The sequence below is a fragment of the Onychostoma macrolepis genome, chromosome 21, assembly GCF_012432095.1.
Source record: "Onychostoma macrolepis isolate SWU-2019 chromosome 21, ASM1243209v1, whole genome shotgun sequence".
Classification (NCBI taxonomy): domain Eukaryota; kingdom Metazoa; phylum Chordata; class Actinopteri; order Cypriniformes; family Cyprinidae; genus Onychostoma; species Onychostoma macrolepis.
The window spans coordinates 20,677,690-20,703,609 of NC_081175.1; the positions used below are offsets into that span (position 1 = coordinate 20,677,690).

General features: G+C 36.4%; 1 protein-coding gene across 1 annotated transcript in view; it reads left to right on the plus strand.

The window, feature by feature from the left end:
- Positions 1-25,454, plus strand: part of si:ch211-196i2.1 (collagen alpha-1(I) chain) — a 62,920-nt gene extending 37,466 nt beyond the window's left edge. Inside the window, exons 8-68 of the mRNA XM_058757166.1 lie at positions 309-353; positions 1,524-1,643; positions 3,346-3,384; positions 3,468-3,521; positions 3,660-3,713; positions 5,095-5,202; positions 5,346-5,399; positions 5,528-5,581; positions 5,816-5,860; positions 6,002-6,055; positions 6,185-6,229; positions 6,431-6,484; positions 6,564-6,608; positions 6,684-6,737; positions 6,934-6,978; positions 7,540-7,593; positions 7,754-7,798; positions 7,879-7,932; positions 10,474-10,581; positions 10,681-10,734; positions 10,826-10,879; positions 11,016-11,060; positions 11,147-11,200; positions 11,720-11,764; positions 12,250-12,303; positions 14,648-14,701; positions 14,800-14,853; positions 14,967-15,020; positions 15,389-15,442; positions 15,625-15,669; positions 15,815-15,859; positions 15,955-16,062; positions 16,151-16,204; positions 16,288-16,341; positions 16,545-16,598; positions 16,704-16,811; positions 16,935-16,988; positions 17,064-17,171; positions 18,056-18,109; positions 18,198-18,251; positions 18,334-18,387; positions 18,513-18,566; positions 18,717-18,824; positions 18,929-18,982; positions 19,116-19,169; positions 19,297-19,350; positions 19,533-19,586; positions 19,788-19,841; positions 19,970-20,023; positions 20,179-20,232; positions 20,327-20,380; positions 20,466-20,519; positions 20,808-20,861; positions 21,146-21,163; positions 21,313-21,366; positions 21,439-21,501; positions 22,068-22,233; positions 22,649-22,758; positions 22,846-22,926; positions 23,445-23,627; positions 24,020-25,454. Coding sequence (XP_058613149.1) covers positions 309-353; positions 1,524-1,643; positions 3,346-3,384; positions 3,468-3,521; positions 3,660-3,713; positions 5,095-5,202; positions 5,346-5,399; positions 5,528-5,581; positions 5,816-5,860; positions 6,002-6,055; positions 6,185-6,229; positions 6,431-6,484; positions 6,564-6,608; positions 6,684-6,737; positions 6,934-6,978; positions 7,540-7,593; positions 7,754-7,798; positions 7,879-7,932; positions 10,474-10,581; positions 10,681-10,734; positions 10,826-10,879; positions 11,016-11,060; positions 11,147-11,200; positions 11,720-11,764; positions 12,250-12,303; positions 14,648-14,701; positions 14,800-14,853; positions 14,967-15,020; positions 15,389-15,442; positions 15,625-15,669; positions 15,815-15,859; positions 15,955-16,062; positions 16,151-16,204; positions 16,288-16,341; positions 16,545-16,598; positions 16,704-16,811; positions 16,935-16,988; positions 17,064-17,171; positions 18,056-18,109; positions 18,198-18,251; positions 18,334-18,387; positions 18,513-18,566; positions 18,717-18,824; positions 18,929-18,982; positions 19,116-19,169; positions 19,297-19,350; positions 19,533-19,586; positions 19,788-19,841; positions 19,970-20,023; positions 20,179-20,232; positions 20,327-20,380; positions 20,466-20,519; positions 20,808-20,861; positions 21,146-21,163; positions 21,313-21,366; positions 21,439-21,501; positions 22,068-22,233; positions 22,649-22,758; positions 22,846-22,926; positions 23,445-23,627; positions 24,020-24,163 — 3,966 coding nt within the window. The 3' untranslated portion in view covers positions 24,164-25,454. The remainder of the gene's footprint in view (positions 1-308; positions 354-1,523; positions 1,644-3,345; positions 3,385-3,467; positions 3,522-3,659; positions 3,714-5,094; positions 5,203-5,345; positions 5,400-5,527; positions 5,582-5,815; positions 5,861-6,001; positions 6,056-6,184; positions 6,230-6,430; positions 6,485-6,563; positions 6,609-6,683; positions 6,738-6,933; positions 6,979-7,539; positions 7,594-7,753; positions 7,799-7,878; positions 7,933-10,473; positions 10,582-10,680; positions 10,735-10,825; positions 10,880-11,015; positions 11,061-11,146; positions 11,201-11,719; positions 11,765-12,249; positions 12,304-14,647; positions 14,702-14,799; positions 14,854-14,966; positions 15,021-15,388; positions 15,443-15,624; positions 15,670-15,814; positions 15,860-15,954; positions 16,063-16,150; positions 16,205-16,287; positions 16,342-16,544; positions 16,599-16,703; positions 16,812-16,934; positions 16,989-17,063; positions 17,172-18,055; positions 18,110-18,197; positions 18,252-18,333; positions 18,388-18,512; positions 18,567-18,716; positions 18,825-18,928; positions 18,983-19,115; positions 19,170-19,296; positions 19,351-19,532; positions 19,587-19,787; positions 19,842-19,969; positions 20,024-20,178; positions 20,233-20,326; positions 20,381-20,465; positions 20,520-20,807; positions 20,862-21,145; positions 21,164-21,312; positions 21,367-21,438; positions 21,502-22,067; positions 22,234-22,648; positions 22,759-22,845; positions 22,927-23,444; positions 23,628-24,019) is intronic.
- The last annotated feature ends 466 nt before the right edge of the window (positions 25,455-25,920 follow it).

The window sequence follows — 25,920 nt, forward strand, 5'->3', positions numbered from 1 at the left end:
TTAGGTTTAGCTTTAACAGTGTGCGCATATTACCGTGGTCCAAGTGCCACTAAAGTTAATGCTTTTTATTAGCTCGTCTGACCTCTCAACTCTGAATGGTTGTTTTGTTTGATCAAATTAAGACAACTAGGAAAATAGTTTGTTTGCCTAATTTGTCATTGCTTATTTACAGCTTTCTACATGCTATAAACCTGTAGTTTTAACTCTCTTAAACAAGCTCATTGCTGTTAAAAGTGAAAGCCATATGTTTTATTTTGGTCACGCTCTGTAGCTTTGTATGTTTAAGGTTTTTACTATGCTCCTTCTAGGGATGTCCCGGGAGTGATGGCTATCCAGGACCCGAAGGTGATAAGGTATGATAATCAGAGTGTTTATTAATGAGAAATGGACTAGAGCACTCTCTTAGAGTGTCACGGTGAATGAACGCAAGCCGAGGTCAAAGTGCTCCACCACTGAAGTTCATGGAAAGTTCACGTGCATGTGGTCATGACCGGCTGACCCTTTGTGTCCTTTTATGAACTTTGTCACTTTAGATGACTGCTCTCATATATTTAGCCTCCAAATAGAAGTCCAAATGGCAACAGGGAAGCTTGCAAAGACATGCTGTCAGTCTGACTTCCTATATGTCAGTCTGACTTCCTATACTGTGCACTTCAGTATTCTTCAGCTTCCTTTTCTACTTCTATTTCTTCTTACTGACTTCATGCTAAAGTTTAAAAATCATCAATCATCAAAGTTTTCATCAATCACCACCAATAGTGGTGATATCATTGTAATATTTGCAAACTGAGCTGTCATTGGTCTTCTTTCTTGCATTTATTTACATACTGAACTGTGACTAGTCTTTCTTGCATCTATAGCCGTTTTTACACTATAAACATACGAGATGTCCTAAGTGTTATCTCCTGATACACCATTTTCATCAAGGCAACATTTATATGATCCTTTGGAAATCATTAGAATATGCTGATTTGATGCTCAAGAAACATTTCTTATTATTATCGATGTTGTAAATAGTTTTCACAAAAATATTAACTTTGACACCTAGAATTTTTTTCTTTTCAGGATTATTTGATAAACGGAGAGCTCAAAACAACAGTACTTATTTCAAATAGAAATATTTTGTAACATTATAAATGTCATTATAATGAGTCCTTGCTGAATAACAGTGTTAATTTAATTTGAGAAAAAAACCCTAAACTTTTGAATGGTTGTGTGTTGTAGGCACTGGTATTTACATCTGGACATAAAATGTATTTATAACTTGAGTGGTGAAAGTCATGATAATTTCTATAATATTTATCAGTTATTTGGTGGTGTCTAAACTGTTATGTACAGTGCTGTTTTACAACATGCCTGTTTATACAATACAGATGTGTGATGGAATTTTGTTTTTCATCCTAACAGTTCAGCTTTCATCAGCTTTGAGATTTGTAAGATTATAAGCATATGTCAGTGTAAAAATTTATTTTATTTTATTTTTTGTGGGATGCAGTGTTCCTTATCGTTGTGATGTTGTTTAGGGTGCCATTGGGCTTAAGGGCCGTCCAGGTCACCGTGGAGTCCCAGGACCTCCTGGGTCACCTGGGCTACCCACATTCTACCTGTGGAGAAACACACCTGAGGAATGGGCTGCATTTCAGGTGAGTTTTCTCTCTTTTTTCCAGTTTCTTCAAGTTTTCCGTCCCTGTCTGTGGTCTCCCTGTCTACAAAATTAAACTTTATCCTTTTAAAGTGGCTGTCAGTGCACAGCTGTATCTTGTGTAACAGCTCAGATGAGTACCACAGCCGTGATTGAATAAAGATGCCCTCAGAGAAAAAGAGAGTGAGAGGAAGGAATTCTCTCTTGTTGCTGTAATGGGGTATTTGTTTCCTACAGCCTTTGAACCGTCCCACACTGTACATCCAGCAATCCAGCTGAGGGCAACGACTTTTCTACTCTTAGTGCTGCATGAGGTCATAAGTTGTTCCTGTAACTGAAGGGGTGATATCCCCTTTGCTCAAACCCAGAAACCCAAAGTCACGTCAACACAATCAATCAGTATCAACCTTCATGTCAGTTTCCAGCTCGGTATCTCTGAACGCATCTGCTCTGATAACCGAAACCTCTTTTGAGCATGGTTTAATTAAAAGCAGCCTGTGACCTCGTAACTCAGTTTGGGATATGTGTCCTGTGTGCTGCATGCTGCCTTTGTGAACGCCTTTGTAGTTTACAGGGCAGCTTTTAAGTCTAGAGTCTGGGTGGATGAGAATGGATCATTAAAGCTTTAGTAAGACCAGAATAGCATGGTTATGACTTTTGCCTTCATTAAAATGACTCCTCTGAGTAACGAAGAGAAAAGCTTCAAAAATAGACCAAGAATTAAAAAAATACATATTTTGAATATAGACTAATTGGTGGGTAGTCTGAATAACTAACCAATGAATTTTCACAAGGGAGCTCAGTATAATTAGGCTGGTTTTAAGTTCTCCTGCACAATATATAGGGCTGCACAATATATTGAAACAAAATCATTATAAAGTCATGATATGACATAATGCAATAGTCAAATCTTGAAGGGTGTAATTAAATAAATAAGTAAATATAAATAAATAAATATTCTGGCGAGCTGTAAAAATAAACGTTTGATGGTTTAAATTATGAAAATGTAGATATTAAGATCTATATTCAGTCTACTAAATTTTTAGTTTTTATTTAATGCTTGATTTCTTGTTTTGCAGTATAGTAGTATTATTTCAGTATGTTTCTTGTTTTGCTTGTTTTTATTCAATAATAATCACAATAAAAATATTTTTATAGTCATATTGAATGGGTCAAAAGCAATGGGAATGTGGCCTATAAAAACTTGAGTGGAAAGAGATATTTTTTTAAACTCTTGTAAACTATTTCATGTTTTTCCAAATCATTTTCCAAATTCTTTACGAATATCATTTTTTTTCCAAACATTAATTATTTTCAAATAATCTTGAGCAATTTCTTATGTTTTTCATATCAAAATATATACTGCAGAAAAACAAAATATGCCATTTTCCAATATTGTGCAGCTCTACAATCAGACACATTTTTAGGGGATGCGTAATGTAAAACATTAAGACATTAAAGAAGCTAAAATAAAAATCTCTGCATGCACATGGCTGTAGCTGTGAAAGTCGCAACTTCTCAAAAGTGTTTTATGTGGTTGCTGGACAACACATTGACCCATCATTGTGACAAATAGAGTGGTTTTGTAGGTTTGACTTAACAGAGTATCAGATATTGCTTTAATGCTGTGATGCTAATAATGTGATAAACATTGATAGTCATATGATGACTCAATTATATTTTTCTCTCACTCTCTCCTCCAGCAAACATCATTCTTCCAGCTTCTCCATGCAGGTTGGCCTGTAAGTATACAGCACATATCTGTGAAATTTGTTTCAGAACATGTAATATCCCTGACTCTGTTCTGTTTTATGTGAGCTTGTAGAGAGCGCAAGGTCCACCTGGTCCAGAAGGAGAGATGGGGAAACCTGGGCCGCAGGTGAGGTACCAACTGGTTTAATAAGACTTTGATGAGGCTCAGCAACACCTGTGTTATGTAGTGCAGTACTTGCCGAGCTCAGATGACAACACCTGCTCTGTTAATTCATAATCTCTCTCTCTTAACTTTATCTACAAGGGGCCACCTGGGGAGCCAGGTGAACAAGGACGTCCAGGACATTTGGGAGACATGGTAATATCCTATAGTGCAACGTTGTCATTTTTATTAGGCAAGCATCATTTTTATTAGTGGTACTTGCTAAGGCATCACTATTGCTGCTGTAATACTATCATTAACCTGCTAATTGTGCACCAAAAATGTTGTAATTATAATATTATCATATCCATAATAAGAAAATATGAGTCTGTCAAGACAGCTGTAAGTAATGTAATTCGTAAATAGACCAAATATTTGCTTTTCAGTCAGAGCAGGACATCATGTCACCTCAAATTAGTGGCAATTAATTTGTTTTCTTTTAAATGTGTGGGAAAGGGAGGCAGTTATTAGACACACAACCCCACCCATCATTGCTGAGATTTAACCACAGATGTAAACATAGGCCCTAGTATCTGCGTTCCTCATTGCGGTTTGTCAGATTTCATGTGACCGAGACAGAAATGAGCTTCTGTTTCATTTCATGTACCACTCTGTGAAAGAGCAGATAGATGGATGGATGTCATTGCCTTTGAATGTCACTAAATGAGGAGCTGGGTTACTGTTTTTGACACTTATGAGTGTAATTCAGCATGACCTCTGATGAATTGCATAGTGACCAATCACAGGCATGTGTTTATGGTGTGTGGTCCTCTCAGTTCAGTGCATGTCTGGCCACATTTCATTTATATCTATCACTTGCATACACTACTTTTCACTGCACGTGAAAAGATGAATGCTTCCAGGTGGTGTTCGTGTTCCTAAATCTTAAGGGCTTGCCAAATAAAATCTTTTATTAATAAAAACCCCAAGCCCAACCCTAGGTTTGTTTGGCTGCCTTTACTGTGCAACGCCTAATGCAAAGATTAAATATTTTGACATGTACGCCCTGCCTGTTTATATATATATATATATATATATATATATAAGATTGTTAACTGTGTATTAACAAGATACGTTAGGCTGGCAACAACACTATCTAGAGCTGTTGTTGTATTTAATGTTAACATCAACAAATGACATTTTAAATTAATCCACCTTAAGCCCTCATTAAAGCATCTTTAATATGCTCTTAATAACCACTGAAAATAATTTGTACCTCAGTGTGTACAAACAAAATATACTTACAATGGAAGGCCAAATTACTTTTAAAGCAATGTACCTTTGTTTAGATGTAGGTTGGAAAACCATCATTTAAACTAATTTATAGCAGAGCAATTTTTGCGAAACCAGAGTGGTGCCTTTCATATACTGTACTATTATATTTGGTACTTGCAGACCCAAGCAAACAGCGCTGTAATATTATTAGACATTAGTAATATAGCTACAGGTATTAGTGCATGCTATTATGATGAACATAGAAATGTGTTGTTTCTTAACGTATGATTTTTAGGCTATTTTTTATGTGCTATTCATTCAGGGTGACCGTGGCCCAAAAGGTGTGATAGGCAGAGCAGGGCTCTTTGGAAAGGATGGAGAAAACGGGCTGGATGGGCCTCATGGGCCTCCAGGGATTCCAGGACCAAAGGTCAAGTGATATTCATGTAAAGCTTACACTGACGTTTACATTTTGAAAGAAGCAATTCATCTCAGCATCCTGCTCTGGAAGTGTTTTATTATGTTATGTTTTCTGATTCTTTTGGTGTGTTAACAGTTCATTTTGAAATGCAGGGTCCTTTAGGCTATAAAGGAGAATCAGGCTCACCTGGAGAGAAAGGAGAGGAGGTAAGTGTTATGAGTGGTGAAGCTAGTAACTCAAATATTGTAGATTCAAATCCCATTGATGTGCCATCCACAAACCATCTTTTGTTTAGTTTTTTTTTGCCTAAGGACTTACACTGTTCTTGTTGCAGGGTATTGCTGGAGCAGAGGGTCCATGTGGAGATATGGGAAAAGTTGGTGAGAAAGTAAGCCATGATTAAAACAATAATCAATAAATCCAAGCACCTCATGTAATTGGGTGCATTCTTTGAGATGATAGGATATATTGCCATCTAGTGGTCAGGCAAAGAACTACTGTATTAAATAGGCACTTAATTTTTTAATATCTTATCCATTTCTATAATCTACAGTTGCATAATGCTAAGGAAACTGCCTGATAATTGTAAGTGTTAATGAAAATCTGTGGTTCACATTTTCAGGGTTCAAAAGGAGCACCTGGCTCTCCTGGTCCTGTCGGCCCTCCTGTAAGTTATCTAACTATGATTAAAGCAACATTCATAGAAACTGTGAATGAACAGAATAAAAAAAAAAAATTATTAAATATACATATTAACCTAATATTCCTTTTCAGCATGTTGTCTTATTGTATTTTAATTCTTCTTCAGGGTCCACAAGGCATGAGAGGGTTGGAGGGCCCTGAAGGTCATCCAGGGCCAGATGTAAGTGAATACAAAATAACTAGAGCGCAATAAATGCTCAATATTTGTTTATCAAATGCACAGATCTACATAGTTGCATGTTAATTTTGACATCAAGTTGTAGTTATCTGTTAATGTTATTGTTTACAGGGGGATGATGGGATGGAGGGACCACCAGGCCTTCCAGGTCCACCAGTAAGTAATATATGATTCTTTCTAATATGCTCATCTGAAACATTTCTTATTATCACAGTTGAAATCAATTGTGCTGGTTAATATTGAAAACATGATACATATTTTTTTAAGAATTGAAAAGAAAATCATACCCCAAATTTTTGAATGGTAGTGTATGACTTGTGCATTAAATTAGATCTCAGCTTATTTAAATATTTGCAGGGAGCTCCTGGTTGGACAGGTGTGGTTGGTGCCCAGGGGCCTAATGGGTCTCGTGTAAGTGTTTAGCTTTTTTCTCATACATTTCCACTCAGTTTGTCTGTTACATACTAACAATTTCTGTTTTATTTTCTAGGGGGAGCCTGGGCCTCCAGGAGCTGTTGGTCTTCCAGGGCCACAGGTATGTTATTTATTATTTGTGACAGCTTATAGCTACTGATAAATGACCTCTACATAACCTGTATGTCATTATTAGGGTCCCCAGGGATTAGAGGAACAGATCGGGCCTCCAGGACCAAGGGGTCTGCAGGTGAATGTTTGTTCTGCTATAATGAATCTAACTGATTGATTAAAGAGCTAGTCAGAGATTGGATAACTGGACGTTATGTTATTTCACATAGATATCTGCATACTAATATGTACATACTTTAAAGACCATGACAGACTCAAACAATTTACTACTTGATTATAATCTATATTATTGTATTCACATGCTTTTATACTAGGGGCTGTCAGGCCGGGAAGGTTTACCTGGTCCCAAAGGAGAACCTGTAAGTACTTTTTTCTCACAGAGTGAATTACTGTATCTTTCTTTAAATTGCTTTGATCTTCTTACTCATTAAAGATTAAGACTTCATGCTGTTTAATGCTTTATCACAAGATGTTTAATATGAACACATACTGTAATGTTCAGAAGTTTGTGGTCATATTTTCTAATGTTTTTGAAAGAAGTCTTTTATGTGCTCACCAAAGCTGCATATATTTGATCAAAATACAGTATAAACAGTAATATTGTGAAATATTTTTACTGTTTTCTATTTTTTATTTAATACATTTTTTGATGTCAAAGTTGAATTTTAGCAGCACAACTGTTTTCAGTATTTCAGTCTTCAACTGTTTAATATTTTTGTGAAAACCATTTTACATTTTTATTTCAGTATTCTTTGATGTATAATGTTTATGTTAAAACATATATATTTAAGGAGAAAGAACTAATGTTTTTGATAACACTTTAATTTAATGCATCATTGCTGAATAAAATTTGGTAATTAAAAAAAATTATTACTGACTTTTGAATGATAATGTACCTTCTTATCCCTGCTCATTTACAGGGCCCTGCAGGGCCAGTGGGCCTCAGAGGGGAGCCAGGATTTGAAGGATTAATGGTAAAAGCCAAATTCAGTCTGATGAGCTTTTTTTTTTCTTTTTCGTAACTAGAAAACTCAACTGTAGTTCATACCACAGTCGTTCAAATTTAAGCTATGTAATTTCCTATTTATCACATGTTCTGGTGAATTAGTTTGTTTTTTCTTCATTTTTCTTTAGGGTGTATTAGGAATACAAGGTCCAAAAGGTTTTTCTGGTATCAAAGTAAGCTAATGTTCTCTATTTTTACCTGTCTTGACTACTGAGTTTTTATTTTGGCTCTAACGGCTTTACTATCTTTTAAGGGAAACAGAGGACCCGATGGAGACCAGGGAGACATTGGACCTAAAGGAAACAAAGTAAACATTTAACTATGAATTGTTTTATAGTGTTTATTTATTGTTTTAGAGTATATACAGGTGCTGGTCATATAATTAGAATATCATCAAAAAGTTGATTTATTTCACTAATTCCATTCAAAAAGTGAAACTTGTATATTATATTCATTCATTACACACAGACTGATATATTTCAAATGTTTATTTCTTTTAATTTTGATGATTAGAGCTTACAGCTCATGAAAGTCAAAAATCAGTATCTCAAAATATTAGAATATTACTTAAGACCAATACAAAGAAAGGATTTTTAGAAATCTTGGCCAACTGAAAAGTATGAAAATGAAAAGTATGAGCATGTACAGCACTCAATACTTAGTTGGGGCTCCTTTTGCCTGAATTACTGCAGCAATGCGGCGTGGCATGGAGTCGATCAGTCTGTGGCACTGCTCAGGTGTTATGAGAGCCCAGGTTGCTCTGATAGTGGCCTTCTATGGCAAGCCGTTTTAACTTTTATTCATTCTCAGGATATGACTTCTTGATATCAACAATTCAATTTTCACTAGTTAAAATTTTAATTCTTGATATCAGGAATTAGATTTCCACTAGTAACAATGGTTATTTTTGATATCAGCAATTGCATTTCCACTAGTAACAATGTTAATTCTTGATATCAACAATTACATTTTCACTAGTTAAAATGCTAATTGTTGATATCAAGAATTAAATTGTTGATATCAAGAATTAAATTGTTGATATCTGTAATTGTATTTTCACTAGTTAAATGTCACCATAGGCTGCCATTCAAAATCAATTGTTGATATCAAGAATTAATTTCTTACTAGTAACAATTTAATTCTTGATATCAGAAATACAATTCTTACTAGTAAAAATGTCTATTCTTGATATCAACAATTAAATTCTTGATATCAACAATTTAATTCTTGATATCAGAAATTAAATTCTTGATATCAACAATTAAATTCTTGATATCAACAATTTAATTCTTGATATCAACAATTTAATTTCTGATATCAAGAATTGAATTGTTGATATCAAGAATTGGGAGGGTAATTTTTGATATCAACAATTTAATTCTTGATATCAACAATTAGCATTTTAACTAGTGAAAATCTAATTGTTGATATCAAGAATTAACATTGTTACTAGTGGAAATGTAATTGCTGATATCAAAAATAACCATTGTTACTAGTGGAAATCTAATTCCTGATATCAAGAATTAACATTTTAACTAGTGAAAATTGAATTGTTGATATCAAGAAGTCATATCCTGAGAATGAATAAAAGTTAAAACGGCTTGCCATAGGCCTTCAGCTCATCTGCATTGTTGGGTCTGGTGTCTCTCATCTTCCTCTTGACAATACCCCATAGATTCTCTATGGGGTTCAGGTCAGGCGAGTTTGCTGGCCAATCAAGCACAGTAACACTATGGTCATTGAACCAGCTTTTGGTACCTTTGGCAGTGTGGGCAGGTGCCAAGTCCTGCTGGAAAATGAAATCAGCATCTCCATAAAGCTTGTCAACAGAAGGAAGCATGAAGTGCTCTAAAATTTCCTGGTAGATGGCTGCGTTGACTGTGGACTTCAGAAAACACAGTGGACCAACACCAGCAGATGACATGGCAGCCCAAATCATCACTGACTGTGGAAACTTCACACTGGACTTCAAGCAATATGGATTCTGTGCCTCTCCACTCTTCCTTCAGACTCTGGGACCTTGATTTCCAAATGAAATGTAAAATTTACTTTCATCTGAAAAGAGGACTTTGGACCACTGAGCAACAGTCCAGTTCTTTTTCTCCACAGCCCAGGTAATATGCTTCTGACATTGTCTCTGGTTCAGAAATGGCTTGGTAGCCCTTTTCCTGAAGACGTCTGAGCGTGGTGATTCTTGATGCACTGACTCCAGCTTCAGTTCTCTCCTTGTGAAGCTCTCACAAGTGTTTGAATCGGCTTTGCTTGACTGTATTCTCAAGCTTGTGGTCATCCCTGTTGCTTGTGCACCTTTTCCTACCCAAATTCTTCCTTCCAGTCAACTTTGCATTTAATATGCTTTGATACAGCACTCTGTAAACAGCCACACCTTTCAGTAATGACCTTCTGTGACTTACCCTCTTTGTGGAGGGTGTCAATGTTCGTCCTCTGGATCATTGCCAAGTCAGCAGTCTTCCCCATTATTGTGGTTTCAAAGAACAAGAGATACCCAGAATTTATACTGTAGGGATGGTCATTTATTCAAACTCAAATGTAAATATTCTAATAATATAAATATTCTAATTTTTGACTTTCATGAGCTGTAAGCTCTAATCATCAAAATTAAAAGAAATAAACATTTGAAATATATCAGTCTGTGTGTAATGAATGAATATAATATACAAGTTTCACTTTTTGAATGGAATTAGTGAAATAAATCAACTTTTTGATGATATTCTAATTATATGACCAGCACCTGTATAGTGTCTACATTTTCCCCCAAGTTGATGTAATAGGTTGCTATCCTCATGATAAGAGATGTCACTTGTTGAAAATTGTATTTTCCTCCCAGGGTGCTAGAGGAGCCCCAGGGATACAGGGCATTCAAGGTGAGCAGGGACCAACAGGTTTTCCTGGTTTCCCAGGTGTCAGAGGTCTGCCAGGACCACAGGGGATCCAGGTATGAGTTACATTAATATCGCTTCACTAATATATTAAAATTCTGAAACATATATATATATATATATATATAATAAAACACCTCAATATCCTCACACAGGGAGAAGATGGAGAAGCTGGTCTGCATGGCAAAGTGGGAAAGGAAGGGCCAAAGGTCAGAGTTGCTCTGTATTACATGCATTAAGATTTCTTAAATTGAGTGTAATATTCTCCAATGTGATATGTCCATCTTGATTTTACTGAAGGGTAGCAAAGGTCTTGAAGGCCTCCCTGGAAAGCCTGGTCCTAGAGGCCTAAAGGTAATACACTTTATGGTATATTGTCATATAATATGGTTCTAAGCTTTAAGGTATTATAAATGGATCTTTTCATGTAGAATGAGCTGTGTGATATTGATTTTGTTTTTAAAAGTCTCAATACATTACTTATTTTCAGGGTCGAACAGGGCAGAGGGGTCACAATGGCATGCCTGGACTTCCTGTAAGTGTTCATACACAAAAGCTGAGACTAGTGTCAATCTTTGTGTCGAATGTTGATGATGTCAGTGTTGATGGTGTTTATTGTAGGGTTTACCTGGCCCACCTGGACCTGTTGGAGCTGAAGGAAAGCCTGGTACACAGGTTCCCATTCTATATTCTAATACCATGAACTGTAACTGAAAAAAATATGTATAATTGATGCATTTCTACATCAATTAAATATTAATATATAACAATAAGAAATTGTGCGAAAACATTAAGAAACATTATATTATGGCTTATAATTCTAGATTTATTTATTCTGACACATGAAGACACGTATGGGTTCAGATGATATTCAAAATAATTTTAAATAATGTTTGTTTGAAGAAATTAAATTATGTATGCTATAACTAGAATATCAGTAGTACAATAGAGTACTATAATAAATACAAATTATATTTAATGGTATAAATAATATATAAAAATTATTTTGGTTTTTATTATTATTATTATTCTATAAAAAGTGTGTGGGATATTATTACAATTACTATAAACAGCTCAGTAAATGCTCTAGTAGAGATAAACAGGTACGTCAACGATTATTTTAACCAACACATGTTACATGTTGAGATTGTAGAAAGTTCAAATTGATTCTCATTGTTCTTTCTTGTGCTCCAGGGAATGCAAGGCCTTGTGGGTAATGCAGGAAGTAAAGGACTAATGGTGGGTTCAGCACTCTCAACAGAATAGCCCACTTTCCAATTGTTTAAAAGTCTATATTGTTTTTATAAAGTCATTAATGTAGTCTTTAGCTACTAAGCTTTCATATTGAGCACCTCAGACTTTATTTACCATTAATGAGCCATTTTTGGCAATGAAAGGAGCTCTATAACGCAGATTGTTGTCATGAATCCAACAGACTGAGCTCCCGGTGCAGAGCAAATAAAAAAACGATGATCACATTTTATAGAGGATGGGCTATGCCTTTTATGAATCATAAAGAGGTTATACAAACAATGACAGCCTTTCCAGGAATTTAGTGGGCACCAGTGTTTTTGCACAGCTTGTCAAAGTTTAATTTGCACCCTACCAGCCATAAATGAATCTAGTAAAATGCAGTAGGCGAGAAGAGTAATGGTCAGTGGTGGCAGCAGAAAACACATGAACACACATGCTTTTAAGGTCTTGCTTGGTTTCTCAAACCTCAGGGATTGCAAGGTATTTCTGGAGAACATGGTCAGGATGGACCCCCAGGATCTATGGTGAGTTTCCTTCTCTATTCATGTGTTTAACACGCATCTTTAGAATCATTTCAAAGTGTATTAGTCGCCTGTGCCTGAGGCTGAATATCTTATTCGTAAGCACAAGAATGATGACAAAATATGAGTATATTTGAGAATTCATTCCTGCTTGCAAGGTAGACCGCCTCCTGACCCTCGAGCCGAAATTACTTATCGGACTTGCCAATTTTATTACCTACAGTACCTGCATTTAGAAAACAAAAATAAATTGAATCCATATTACATATTATTTTTCATCCTATTGCATTTGCTACACTTTGCATCCAAATTAGGGCATAAGCTGTTAAATTTTCATCATTTATTCTTGGCACATCAGCTTTTCAATATCCTGCTGAAAAATGATTGTTCTTGAGTTGAGGGTGTTGAAGTTATATGTCTGTGTTCTTTATTTTTTATTTTGTTTTTTGCTTTGCATTTCTATATACATAATGCAGATGATTATACTCACATATATTCTGCTCTTCTTTTCTCACACAACATCGGAGCCCATGCAAAGTGAGATCAAAGCTTATTTAGGCCTTTAAATCAGTCATTGTTTGTGTAACTTGTCTTGTAAGTATGCTTTGTAGTCTGTCTTACAAACTTGAATCCTATAAAGCAACTACTGTTGTGTCTGAGCTGATTAACTCAACTCTTGACCCCATGCTATGGTATGCAGTCATACAAGGTACAACAAAGGGTATCAAGTGGTATCAAGATTCAGTTTTATGTTCCATTGTCGCTTTTATTATACATAGAAAGTACTTTTTGTTCTTTTCAAAAGTTTTTTTTAAAGAAATTAATACTTTTATTTAGTTAGGACACATTAAACTGATCGAAAGTGACAGTGATGGCTTTTACATTTACACAAAAAATCTATTTCAAATAAGTGACGTTCTTTTGAACTTTCTATTCATCAAAGAATCCTGAAGAAAAGGTCAGTTTCCACCAAAAATATTAAGCAGCAAAAGACCAAAGAAATGGAGTAATGACAGAAAAATATTCAGCTTTGTCACTGCAGAAGTAAATTACAATCCAAAACAGACCTGGGCATTGTACGGCCACCGGGCCACATCCGGCCCTCTGCGTACACCTAATTTCTATTTGCGATTAACTTTTAATTCACGGATTACCTCAATCGCAAATAGATGTAATTAGGTGTACGCAAGGCAACTGCTTTGTTTCCTGATAATGAAACAACTTAAAATCAGTTCAAAACTGATTTTATTTCTGTAAACTCATAAAAACAACAAAGCGTTGCTTTTGTAGAAAGTTTAAACTGTCTACTTTTAAACTAACCAATTCAAAAACAATATTTCCTGATTATTGTAATCGGTATGAAGGTTGCATTTCTCTCTAAAGGCGCGTCCAGTAGGATACTCTGGAGATGAGAGATAATTAATAAATAATTAAAATATCTCCTTTTTTCCAACACATTCATAATCATTAGGCGACTTTTGCCTGTGCTTGGTGGCAAACTTTATAGGCTACGTGTGCTTGAGCACGGAATATATTGAAGCTCATTGGATTATTAGCTTTAATAGGCCTATAAACATGCGATTAGTTAATAATGACTTAAATGAACAACTAGTTAAGTTGTTGGGGGCAGCCCTATTAAATAGCCTACCAGCTTTAACGTCACTGTTAAAAGTTTTTAAAGCATTTTATAGCTACGCGTTTCCATTGTCGGAGAAATTCCGCTTTTGGAACTGTCACATCCATAACGGAGAGATGTCCGTCCGTAACATTGATTTTTCCTCTGAAACACAAAAACTAATTTATTTAAATAAAAAAATAGCCTATGTAGGCTATATTTTATGTTGTAAATAGCCAACCCTTTCCATCCGGCAGATATTGTTGCTTCTGGGCTGTGCATTGTAAATCACAGAAAGTCTGCAAATAGGCCATTGTCTCCCTAAAACTCGGGTCTTTTTTTTTTTGTCACGTCCGTAACACATTTGTATCCTATTTTCCTCATCGTTTATAGACTGATACTTTACTGATGTCTGGACTCTATTTTCAGTGGTTTAGAAAAACATAAAGAGATGGTCCAATATAGGCCTAGCTATTGGTACTAATGAATACATTCTATGAGAATGTGTGTTTCAGATTTTGACTGCGAATGTCACGTCCATAATCCTGCAGATTATTATTTTTTTGCCTAGTCAATGAGCATTTTATCAAAACAAAATCATCAGAGAGTCAACAATTTACAAACAGACCACTATGCAGTCGATAGATAGATAGATAGATAGATAGATAGATAGATAGATAGATAGATAGATAGATAGATAGATAGTTAACCCTGTACTGTTTTGATTGACAGGGTCCACCTGGACGGGAGGGTCCTATGGGCAGTCCTGGGCCACTAGGAGAGAGGGTATGTCTATGATTTTTTTATTTTTTTAGCTCTCATATAAATTGTAACCATGCTGCTCATTTTCAGGATGTTTCGGCATTTGTGGTTATTTCTTTCAGGGTTTCCCTGGAAAGACAGGAGCAGTGGGACCGCAGGGCCCTGTTGGCATGTATGTAAGTGACCCATCTACAGGGCTCTTATAGAGAGAGAGGGAGCGGGATGAGGAGAATAATGTTTAAGGTTGATGTTTTGACATAACCAGCTCACTCTCTTGTATTCTCTTAAGGGTTTTCCAGGAAACGTGGGTATGAGAGGAAGACCAGGCCACAGTGGAGACAGAGTAAAGACAAATTTTACTTTAACTATCCCATATTAACAGCAATATGTCTTTAATAAATTATGCTGTTGTACATTTGTACAGTTATAATATCGAAGCTCATCTACAGATAAAGGCTCCATTCTAATCCTTTGTGAGCTGCCTTGCAGTCTTTCTAAGCAACTCCCTAACCAAAATGGAACCTCATAAATGAATATGCATTCAGGGATTCGCTTATCTATTACAAGGTTGGAACAACCTTCCTATTAGGATGATGAAAATCTAAAAATCTAGACAACTCACTTGGGTTTAGAGTAGAGCCACACTATTTTTAGCCTTTATAATAGTATCTTTAGGTAAAAGAGGACTTTTTTTAAATTTATTTTTTATAGGGAGAGCCAGGTCTAAGAGGGCCTCCTGGACCAAATGGGAAGCCTGGACCACCAGTAAGTGTGTCAGGGATCAAGTATAAACACTGAGATCCTAAATAAAGCAGATAATTTCTTATTTTAACTTTTGGTCATTTTTTTTATTCAGTGGATAAATGTAGTTTGGTTTCCACTGCTGCAACACTGTCATTTGCATGCTGTGATGACTAATATTCCCAAACTTTATGTGTGTTATTTAGGGTTCCCCTGGTCCAGTAGGAGAAAAGGGACCACCAGGACCCCAGGTATATACAGTACCACTTCTCCAAGAAAATATAAGATCTTAACCTTACAAGTTCAGTGGAGTTTGATTTATCATAAAGCAGTGCTGAAATATAAAGCGCTTGATTTTTTTCCTTCAATTGTAAACCATGTGTTACATCTCTGCAGGGCCGTCAAGGAGATCCTGGGCATCGGGGAACAGATGGGCCATGTGTGAGCACACAATCAACCCCTTTCATTTACATTATATCTCTATTTGGCTGATAATTTTTAAACACTTATTTGTTCTGATTGATTGTCTACTATAGGGTCCTCCAGGACTTCAGGGGGTTAGTGGGGTCATTGGAAAACCAGGACCCCATGGAAATAAAGGACCCCCAGGGGACCCTGGGCCAAACGGTCCCCCAGGTATTCCAGTAAGTGATAATTTTCCCTACCATACTTGATGAAAAGCTTTCTGACATGAAGAACATCAAGTTAAAATTTCTGCAAATCTTTCTTAAGGGTCCACAGGGGGCAAATGGACTTCCAGGTATAGATGGGGAGAAAGGAGAAAAGGTGATTGAAGTGATTTATGAGATTTAGTGAATCACAAATTGTGCTTCCTTATGAAATCACTGAAAATTTCTGTAATTGCATAGGGAATGATGGGCCCTCCTGGTGATGACGGGCCTCTTGGACTGGAAGGGCCACAGGTTAGATTGGCATGGAGCTGCATAACTATTTGGTCTTTGTTCAGAGACTAGATGTGTCTTTGTTAAAGGCCATGTATTACAGAGATTTTACCATGGTCATGTAGTATTTTAATGAAAGAGAATAAAATCACTGGGATATACAGTTATAGTTTCAAGAAACTGGTGGCAACAGAAATGTGATGAAAGCTCTCTGACCTCTGCAGGGTCCATTTGGTCCGACAGGTTTGGAGGGGCCTCCTGGAACAAAAGGTGATAAGGTATAGAGAAATAATTATACAATTCTATTTCATTGACACAGTAACATTTATAAAGGCTTTTTTGGCTTTTACATTTTAAAAAATTATAATTCAATGTTCTGGCAGGGGGACAGAGGTCCCTTTGGAAAGCCTGGTCTTCAAGGACCAAAAGGAGACATTGGCCCTCCAGGTGCTAAAGGTCCAGTGGGTCCACCAGGCCCAGCAGGCAGTGAGGTGTAGAGATCCATTTCTTAATGTTGGCACAACTGTGAAATTTAACCCTAAAGTCATATGTCTCCAATACAATCAGTCTCACTGTCCCTGTAAGATTAATATTGGTGTTTTCTCCTGTTGAAGGGTGATGCTGGTCCAGTTGGCGTTGCTGGTGATCCTGGCCCTAAAGGAGAGCAGGTCATTTATCTTTTATAGCTAGTGTCATTTCGCAAGGGAAAATACTGTTGTACTATATTTCATTGTTTTCTTCAGGGTGATATTGGCCCACGAGGATTTACTGGTTCAGAGGGGCCATGGGGAGACGTGGGGGCGCAGGGAGAGAGGGGCCTCAAGGGAGACAAGGGCCAAATCGGACTCCAGGTAAGTACAAATTAGCATTTCACATTATGTTTACATAACATTTTATTTAGCCTGACATGTTTTTTTACCATTTGATATACTGCAAATCAAAGGTTTGAAAGAAATTTTTACTTACTTTTCTTATTCAGTAAGGATGTGTTAAGTTTATCAAAAGTGACAGTAAAGACAAGTTACAAAAGGTTTTATTTTAAATAAATGCTATTTATCAATGAATCCTGGTAAAATGTACTACGGTTTCCACAAAGATATAAAGCAACACAACTGTTTTCAACACTGATGTTGATTTCTTGATTTCTGAACAATCAGTTAAACAGTTAAGTTAAGTTAAGTTAAGTTAAGTTAAGTTAAGTTAGTGACGTATTGTCAAGTATGGTGACCCATACTCGAAATTAGTGCTCTGCATTTAACCCATCCAAGTGCGCACACAGCAGTGAGTAGTGAACAAATGCACACACACACACAGTGAACACACACCCGCCCCGACTCCCTAACCATTAGGCCACGACTACCCTATCGACTACTATCATGTGATCATTCAGCATTGCCTTTGCAGGAATAAATTACATTTTTAAATATATTAAAATAGAAAATACTAATGCTGAAAATTCAGCTTTGCCATGACAGGAATAAATTAAATTTTAAAATAGAACACATTGAAGTCATTTCAGATTGTAGTAATATTTCAGAATATTACTGTTTTGCTGTATATTTGATCAAATAAATGCAGCCTTGGTGAGCAAGAAACTTCTTACCAACCCGAAATTTTCAATGGTAGTGTAGGTATTTTTCCAAATTTAAACACTAAAATACATGGTATCTTGTCAGTGCTTGTTTGTGTCAATTTGTTTGTAATTGTATGTGAACATTGGCTGTTTTTATGTTAGGGTGAGTCAGGCCTCATGGGTGGTGTTGGACCTCCTGGCCTAAAAGGTGTAGAGGTGAGTGCTGAGAATGAATGACCCCTGTATTCATGTGATATGGCCACATAGTTGACATTACTAATAAACAGTTGCTGTTTTCTTTAAGGGTGGACCAGGCCATCCAGGATTGGTGGGGCCAGATGGACCTCCAGGAAGCAAGGTAGCATGTTTGATTGTTTATTTAGAGCATTTTTGGATTATTTTATTTATTTTTATGGTCTAAAATTAGGCTTCTCTTTTAGGGGGAGGTTGGGCCAAATGGTTTACTTGGTGAGCCAGGAGATGCTGGACCTGAGGTTCTGATCAACTTGAAAACATATTATTGTATATGTGCATAACATGTAACATCTTTTTTACATTGGATTGAAATTCTTTGGATGTCAAAAGAATGGCTGATTTATTACATATATCTGTGCTTCAGGGAATTGCAGGTCCCAAAGGCGTACGAGGTGATGCAGGAAAAGCCGGGACACAGGTAAAGATAATTTCTTTGCATTTATATTCCTCCCCTAGATAATCTGTTCTTGATAGTTTATTCTTATGGGATCTCTTGGGGAAACCGGGAAATATCAAATTCATTTTTATCTTAAGAGTAACTCATTAGTTTTCACATCTTGGTCTACAGGGAGGTGTTGGCTCAGTAGGTCCCCAAGGTCTTTTGGGCCCTAAAGGTCTCCCAGGGCCTGAAGGGGAGAAAGGAGACTCAGGAGATAAAGGAGAACCAGGGGTGGAGGTGAGTTGGTAATGAACTCCACTAAGATGGAAACTCATGATTTCTTCTTTAAATTGCCTGTGAATCCACTACATGTTCAAAATGAAGCCATTTCTTCCCTTTAGGGGCCAGACGGCCTTCAAGGCATTCAAGGACCACCGGGACTGCCTGGTTTGGAGGTACAGACTATAAAAAAACCCAGAATATTGCATTTGTTTAACGAGATGGTGTGGCGTTTTGGGCTTGTCTGTTTATATAAATACAGTACATATGATTGATTAACCCAATTATATCAATTCGAAACTCTGTTAGGGTCCAGAAGGTGAGGCAGGGGTACGTGGCTCACCTGGTCTGCCAGGAGCTCAGGTCAGTGCCCAGTGAGATAAAATATTTACAGCAAAGAGACAACAAATAGATTTACCTTATCTTAATTCTGCCTTTGTTTTAACTCTGCTGAATCATCAAGGCCCTTAACGAGTTTTGTTTGTTGCAGAGCCGCACGGGTAACCCAGGACCCGAAGGAAGAGAAGGCATGAAAGGAGAGAAGGTAAGGTCACAATGTTCTTTTCTTTGTCTTAATCCCTGTCTGCTATCTAAAATAAAAATTCTTCGTCTTTGCCTTTGTCCTTACTGTCAGATATGAGAACTGTGTTTAAGAATACAGATTTTCCAGGACGCTTATCTACAATTTCATTTTAAATTTGAATTTGCTTCTTGATGCATTTTTAGGGAGATCAAGGCAAGGATGGAGGACCTGGAAAAATGGGTCACATTGGACGGCGGGTAAGATGCAATATGCCTTTTTAGTACCCTCTTAGACTATTAAATGTTTCCAAATCTCTAAGTTAAAGCCAAAGACGTTTAGTGACATTATTATGTCATTATGTACTTAGATATTTTAGACTCTGATGAACAAACGTTTGAAAGATGGTGGTGATTATGATTGATAAACTGATTTTTTTTGTTGGTGCTTGACATCTAAAGGGTAAAAGAGGCAAGGCAGGGTTGAGGGGGACCAGAGGACCAAGAGGAGAAAAGGTCAGAGTTTAGAGATGATATCAACAATGACAACATGGCATTAAATACAGTTTAATTCTTGAATTTCATGGCTTGAATTGTACATTAAGTATTATGGATTTCCTTCTTGGCTTCTTCTTGTCCTATAGGGAGAGAGGGGGGATGTAGGAGAGAAAGGACTTCCTGGATGGGGAGGAAGCATGGTAAGCTTGATATGCCTGATCAGAACAATCAATATCAATGTTATCGCATGTTTTTAATTAAATAACATTGTGGGAATTAATAAAATGGGAAACCATTAATACATTTCGAAATCATAATCATGCATTGGCTTAAAAAATTTTATTATGCTTGACAGGGAATCCAAGGACTGAGAGGAGAGCCTGGGGAGCAGGGTGTCAAAGGAGCAGAGGTGCTTTTAAAGTTTTACTCAGACAGGATTTTTTTTAATGCAGATACCTTAGAAAAGCATGATTACTATTGATACTTTAACTTGTCCATAACAGGGTGAGAAAGGAGATCAGGGACCACTTGGTCCACCAGGGAAAGATGGCTTGAAGGTATAATGTATATCAAGCACATTCAATGAATCTGCAGAGCAGCCTATTCAGCTCTCTTATAAGAGTATTTATTTGTTCTTTTTAGGGGAGTATGGGGCCTATTGGTCCTCCTGGACCCCCAGGACCAAAGGGCGATCAGGTAAAGTCAAAATATTTCATTTAGCATGTATTCTTTTGCTTTTTATAGATAAAAAGCAAAAGAATAAGCCTTCATTATAGATATTGTAAGACAATGCTTATAATAATAATAATAATAAATATAAAATATAAAAATCCATTTTTATGTTTTATATTGACAGATGTACATAGTATTGCAGCACTGTCAGTATTGATAAATCCTCCTGATTAATCTTCTTTTCCTTCACTTGCTTTGGTTAAAAGCATCTTCTGAAGTATTAAACATTAAATGTGTGTGTTTTTCCTTAAGGGAAATATTGGTCCTGCTGGGCCTAGAGGGGCACCTGGAATACCTGGACTACCGGTGAATGTCTTTTTTTTTTTTTTTTTTTTTGTTTCAGCATTTAAACTAATAGCAAGCTGTGCCTAAAGAACTGTAGCCCAATTTGCATTAAACATCTGCTGCAGATGCATTTACATGTGCTCTGTCCTTTCAAGATATGAAAGCATGGTTAATTCATTTTTAATGACAAAAGCAAGGACAGTGAAGTGCTTTATCGCAACCACAGCCTGTTTTTTTTTTTTTTCTTCGAAAGAGCATGAAGATCATTTATAATTTCTTTCTCTTTTATCTCTTACACCTTGCAGGGCTTGTTTGGAGACAAGGTATGAAATTTAATTTCCAAAGCTTTCTTTAGTTAGGTTAAAAGGAAATGTTGTATATTCATCAAAATAAAAATACATAAAATAATTTTCTATTCAAGTTAACAAATTAAGATTAGTTATTAAATATCTCTTTTTCACTTTAATCCTAGGGACTTAAGGGATTTCAGGGGCCTCCTGGACCCCCTGGAAGGAGGGGCTTGCCAGTAAGTTGACACCTTTTTTGTAACAATATGAGAACTAATTTGTTTATTTATAAATTTACTTTCTTATTGTAGGGTCCACCGGGGCCACCAGGGCCTGCTGGTGTTTCTGTGAACCTGACCCTGACCCAGATCAAGGCAAGTTGTTTAAAATCTTAGTGACCCTTTTACTCTGATTTGCTGTGCTGATCATTTAATAGCAAACATCACGTGGTTATGCTCAAAATTCACACACTAGCAAATGTCACATAGTTCACTGTTTGGGAAATATTACTGTGCATTTTCCATTATGTAGCATACAAGTTGCATTCTGAACAATGGAAAAAGAACTAAAATTAGACCATTCATATTGACCTAGGTATGTGGATTTGTAAAAATCAGATTTTCTTTTTGTGCATTTCTGTGTACATAAAATTTCATTTTTGTGTTATCAAGCTCCATTTTACTTTTTTTCTGTCTTTGTTCGTACTCTATTTATATTCCTGATTTAGACTTTTATCAAAATGAAGAATATAATTTGAATGAAGGAGTCAGCTTTTTGTGAATTGATATCATGGCAAAACTAAAATATGTGCTATTCATCTTAGTATTCAAACTGTAGTGGCAGAACATCACACAATCTAACTCTCTTATTCTTGGGCCGTCACTAAAATGCAGATCACAAAAAAGCAAATCAATTTGTCTTACTTTTTCTTCTCCAACAGGACCTGATGTACAGTTCAGACAAGCCCAATTACCCTCTGATTCAGACACTGATGGACTCTCTGTACCATGACCTCCGGCTGCTGGTGGACCCTCCGGACGGTAGCAAGCAGCACCCAGCCTCTACCTGTCTGGAGCTGTGGCTGTGCCATCCCAACTACACCAGCGGTCAGAGCCCTAGCTTTCATCTTGTCCACCTTTCAAAAACATATATCTTTTTGTTCTTGTTCCTCATTGTCTTTGTGCTATCTTTGAGAAATCTTTGCATTACAGTTGCCTTTTTTTCTCTAAAACACATACCGCATACGTTTTCTCTACACGCTCAGTTACATTGACCCCATTTTCACATGGTATTAAGATCTGTCTCAAGTGATAAAAACGAAAATGGATAGCACTAAGGTGTAAATGAGATCCAATTTTTTTGTACTTCCGAAGGTTAGGTAATACAGCTGCTTGACTAAAATACTCAAGTGTGTGTGTGTGTGTGTGTGTGTGTGTGCACACGCACTATTAAATATATTTGAACTGCTTGTTGTTTTGGATAAAATAATCTGTTAAATAACTACTTTTGTAAATTATGCAGGATTCTACTACATTGACCCAAACCAAGGCAGTTCTTTAGATGCTCTTTTGGCCTACTGTAACTTCTCAGAGTCAGGAGCAGAGACCTGCCTTCACCCCAGAGATGCACATGTAATATCCTACTTAAAACCTTGCTACTGTGTCTCTTTAATGTCAAAGAACATCAAAATCTTATCATTCCTCTTCCCATTTCCACAGCTTCCCATAAGGACTTGGCTGAATGACTCAGGGAATAATAGCAAGTTCTACTGGTTCAGTTCACTGGAGGGAGGTTTTCAAGTAAGTAGTACTATTGGTCTATAGAAATGTTTACTTCCTGTTGGATCAAAGTTTATGCTATTGTGCTATTGGCAGGGGCTGTCTGTTGGATAGTTGACCTAAAATAAAAATTCACAGGACTTGTAGGCTTAGAGACTGGTGTATTCACTTTAGTTGATAATATACTTTTATGATACTTTATGATTTTTGGACCTTAACAGTCCCATTTACTATTTTTATTATACGGAAAATAAAGCCTGAAATTGGCTTTAAAATAGAGAGGGAGGGAGATAGATAGATAGATATGTTTTGAGTGAAACCAGGCTGACTAAGTGATGACAGAATTTTTGGATTTTGCTGAACTGTCCCTTTAATGCTTTAACATCTTTAATTTATTGTCCAGGTTAATAGCCGCTAATAATGTTGCTCTTATTACCCATAAAATTCTTGCTCTTCATTGTTTGATGTTCAGTTGTTGTACACAGTAAACTGTGTCCTTCAATTTTACCATCAAAACCCATCTGTCTGTCTTTGGTCAGTTTGAGTATCCAGCCCTCAGTGTGGTTCAGCTGCGGTTTCTACGACTCCAGAGCAACAGAGCAGAACAGAGAGTGACGTACTCCTGTTACCCTGGACACCAACTGGGCCAGATACAGCGACAGGTCCAGTTCCTCACGGACTCCGTGAAGCAGAGCTATTTAGGAGAACTGCAGGATTGTGTGGTATGTGGATTCTAACAGCACTAGTAATAAAATGTGTTATTTTGATCACATTTTTGAAGGTGAATCGTTTGCATACGGTTCATTCATTGCTGTGGTGAACCAATTTATTTTGATATGCACTACTGTTCAAAAGCCTGGGGTCAGTTGAAAGAAGTCTCTTTTGGTGACTAATGCTGCATTTATTTGATCAAAAATACAGTAAAAACAGTAATATTGTGAAATATTATTGCAATTAAAAATAGCTGTTTTCTATTTCCATGTATTTTAAAATGTTTTTTTTTATTTGTGGGATGGCAAAGCTAAATTTACTGCTCAAAAACATTTCTTATCAAGGTTTTAAACAATTGTGCTTTACCTTTAACAACCCTTTATGTTTGTGTTTGTTGTACCAGTCTGCAAAGGAAGTGGATCCCGGGCCACGTGAGTCTGTGTTTCAGTTTGTGGACATGGACCTGCTTCCTCTACGTGACATAGGAATCTTGGGCAACAGCAGCTACGAGTTTGGCTTCACCATCGGCCCTGTGTGTTTCAGCTAGAGACACTCTGAATGATAATGGTACATCCTGTGCATTTAACCTTAAATACAAGCAACAAAAAGAAGAAAACAGGACACTCTGAAGAAACATGCAGCATCTACTGCTCGTGGTAAAGGAAATACCTGGTGCAGCCAGACAAACGGACAATATCCTTTTTTGTTTACAGGGACTTTTGGCTTTGTAATTAATGTACTATTTTTATAATAATTTTATTTGTTTCAGCAATGTTTTTTAATCACTAGCTGGTCTTGTAATAACATTGTAGATGAAGCTTGGATCGTACCAAGTGTAATGACAGGGTTCTGACGTGACCACTATGTGGTTGCATGGTCCAAGTTTCAGCTGTTTACTACTTAATCATGTACAAACGGTTACCGTGGATTAACCAGTTATTATAAAACTTTGCATTATTAGGCGAGTGTATGAATGACACTTTTTCCCCTCTTGTTTAAGTGTCTAACTTGAATTGTAGGACTGATAGAAACAAAGCGTCCCAGTGAGGACACCGCTAACCTTCCCATGAGGTTTGAATATCAGGAAGTCTGTGCTACATTTGTTTTCTCTGTTCATGTCATGATTTGATTTTAGAAATGGTCTTAAATTTGTATGTTAGATGATTTATGGGTGCTAATGTTTGCAGTACAGCAGTAACAGTTGTTTCAAAAAGAGAATAATAATACAAACTGCAGCAAAGCTGGTTAATAAATGTGCAAGCAGTGATCTAATGTTGATATGAGACTGAAATTCAGTACACATGCATAAAGTCCTTCAGTTCACATTTACTGTATGTAGGTCTCAGGGAGCACTTACAAATATGACATAAATGTAAGAAAATACACAAATGATATTGGAAATAGGTTAATTTGATAGAATATGTTCAGATTAACCAAGCAAAGCCAAATTTAAGTGTTGTTCAATTGTTTTAAAGCAGTTATCACTAATAACTTTTTAAATCACATTGAATTTAGGCGCAGGTGCTTTGTTTTGAAAACCTTTTTGTTCAGTAACATTTTGTAATGTATATTGTGTTTTCTATGTATTTGTGGTGACATCGGAAATCACATGCTGGTCATCTGTTTGAGTATCAGCTATAAAACGTGCATTAATGTATCATTTAAATCGTGTTGGACAATTGTGTATATCATTGTGTGAAACACGAACGTTTTTAAAAAAAAAAAAATGCTTTGTGAAGTTGTGTTTTTCCAGTTCAAACAGCAAGACATGGTAATGAGAAAAACTGAAACCCAGCTAGTATACATGATTTAATTTTGCACAATGAAGTGCAGCCCTTTGCCTGTATTTATTTTCTGAACGCAGTCGTTCATGCCCTGTAGTCTGTGTCTACTGCACACTGCATGCCTGAACCTGCCATAAAAGTTTTCAAATGTTCAGATCTGGTCATTGGGAATGGAAGGTGCCAGACTTTTGAGTGTTTGTAAGGATATCATCATACTGTAATGCATGAACATTATGAGGGAGGAGTGTCATCAGTCTCAGGTAATGGAGGTCAGTAAAGTGTTTCTCTCTTTTCACTCAACCACAATCTCCTTCTAATTTTTTGTTATTTAAAAAAAAAAAAGTTTAAACAAAATTAATTCAGTTAATTTCAAGCCTCCTGTATGTACAAATGTAGCTGAATTCTGTGTTGTGTATTGTATTTATTATGCCATATATATATATATATATATATATATATAATTTATTTATTATTGCTGTTTATCTACTAGACCTAAGTACAACTCTTATGTTTAAGTGTA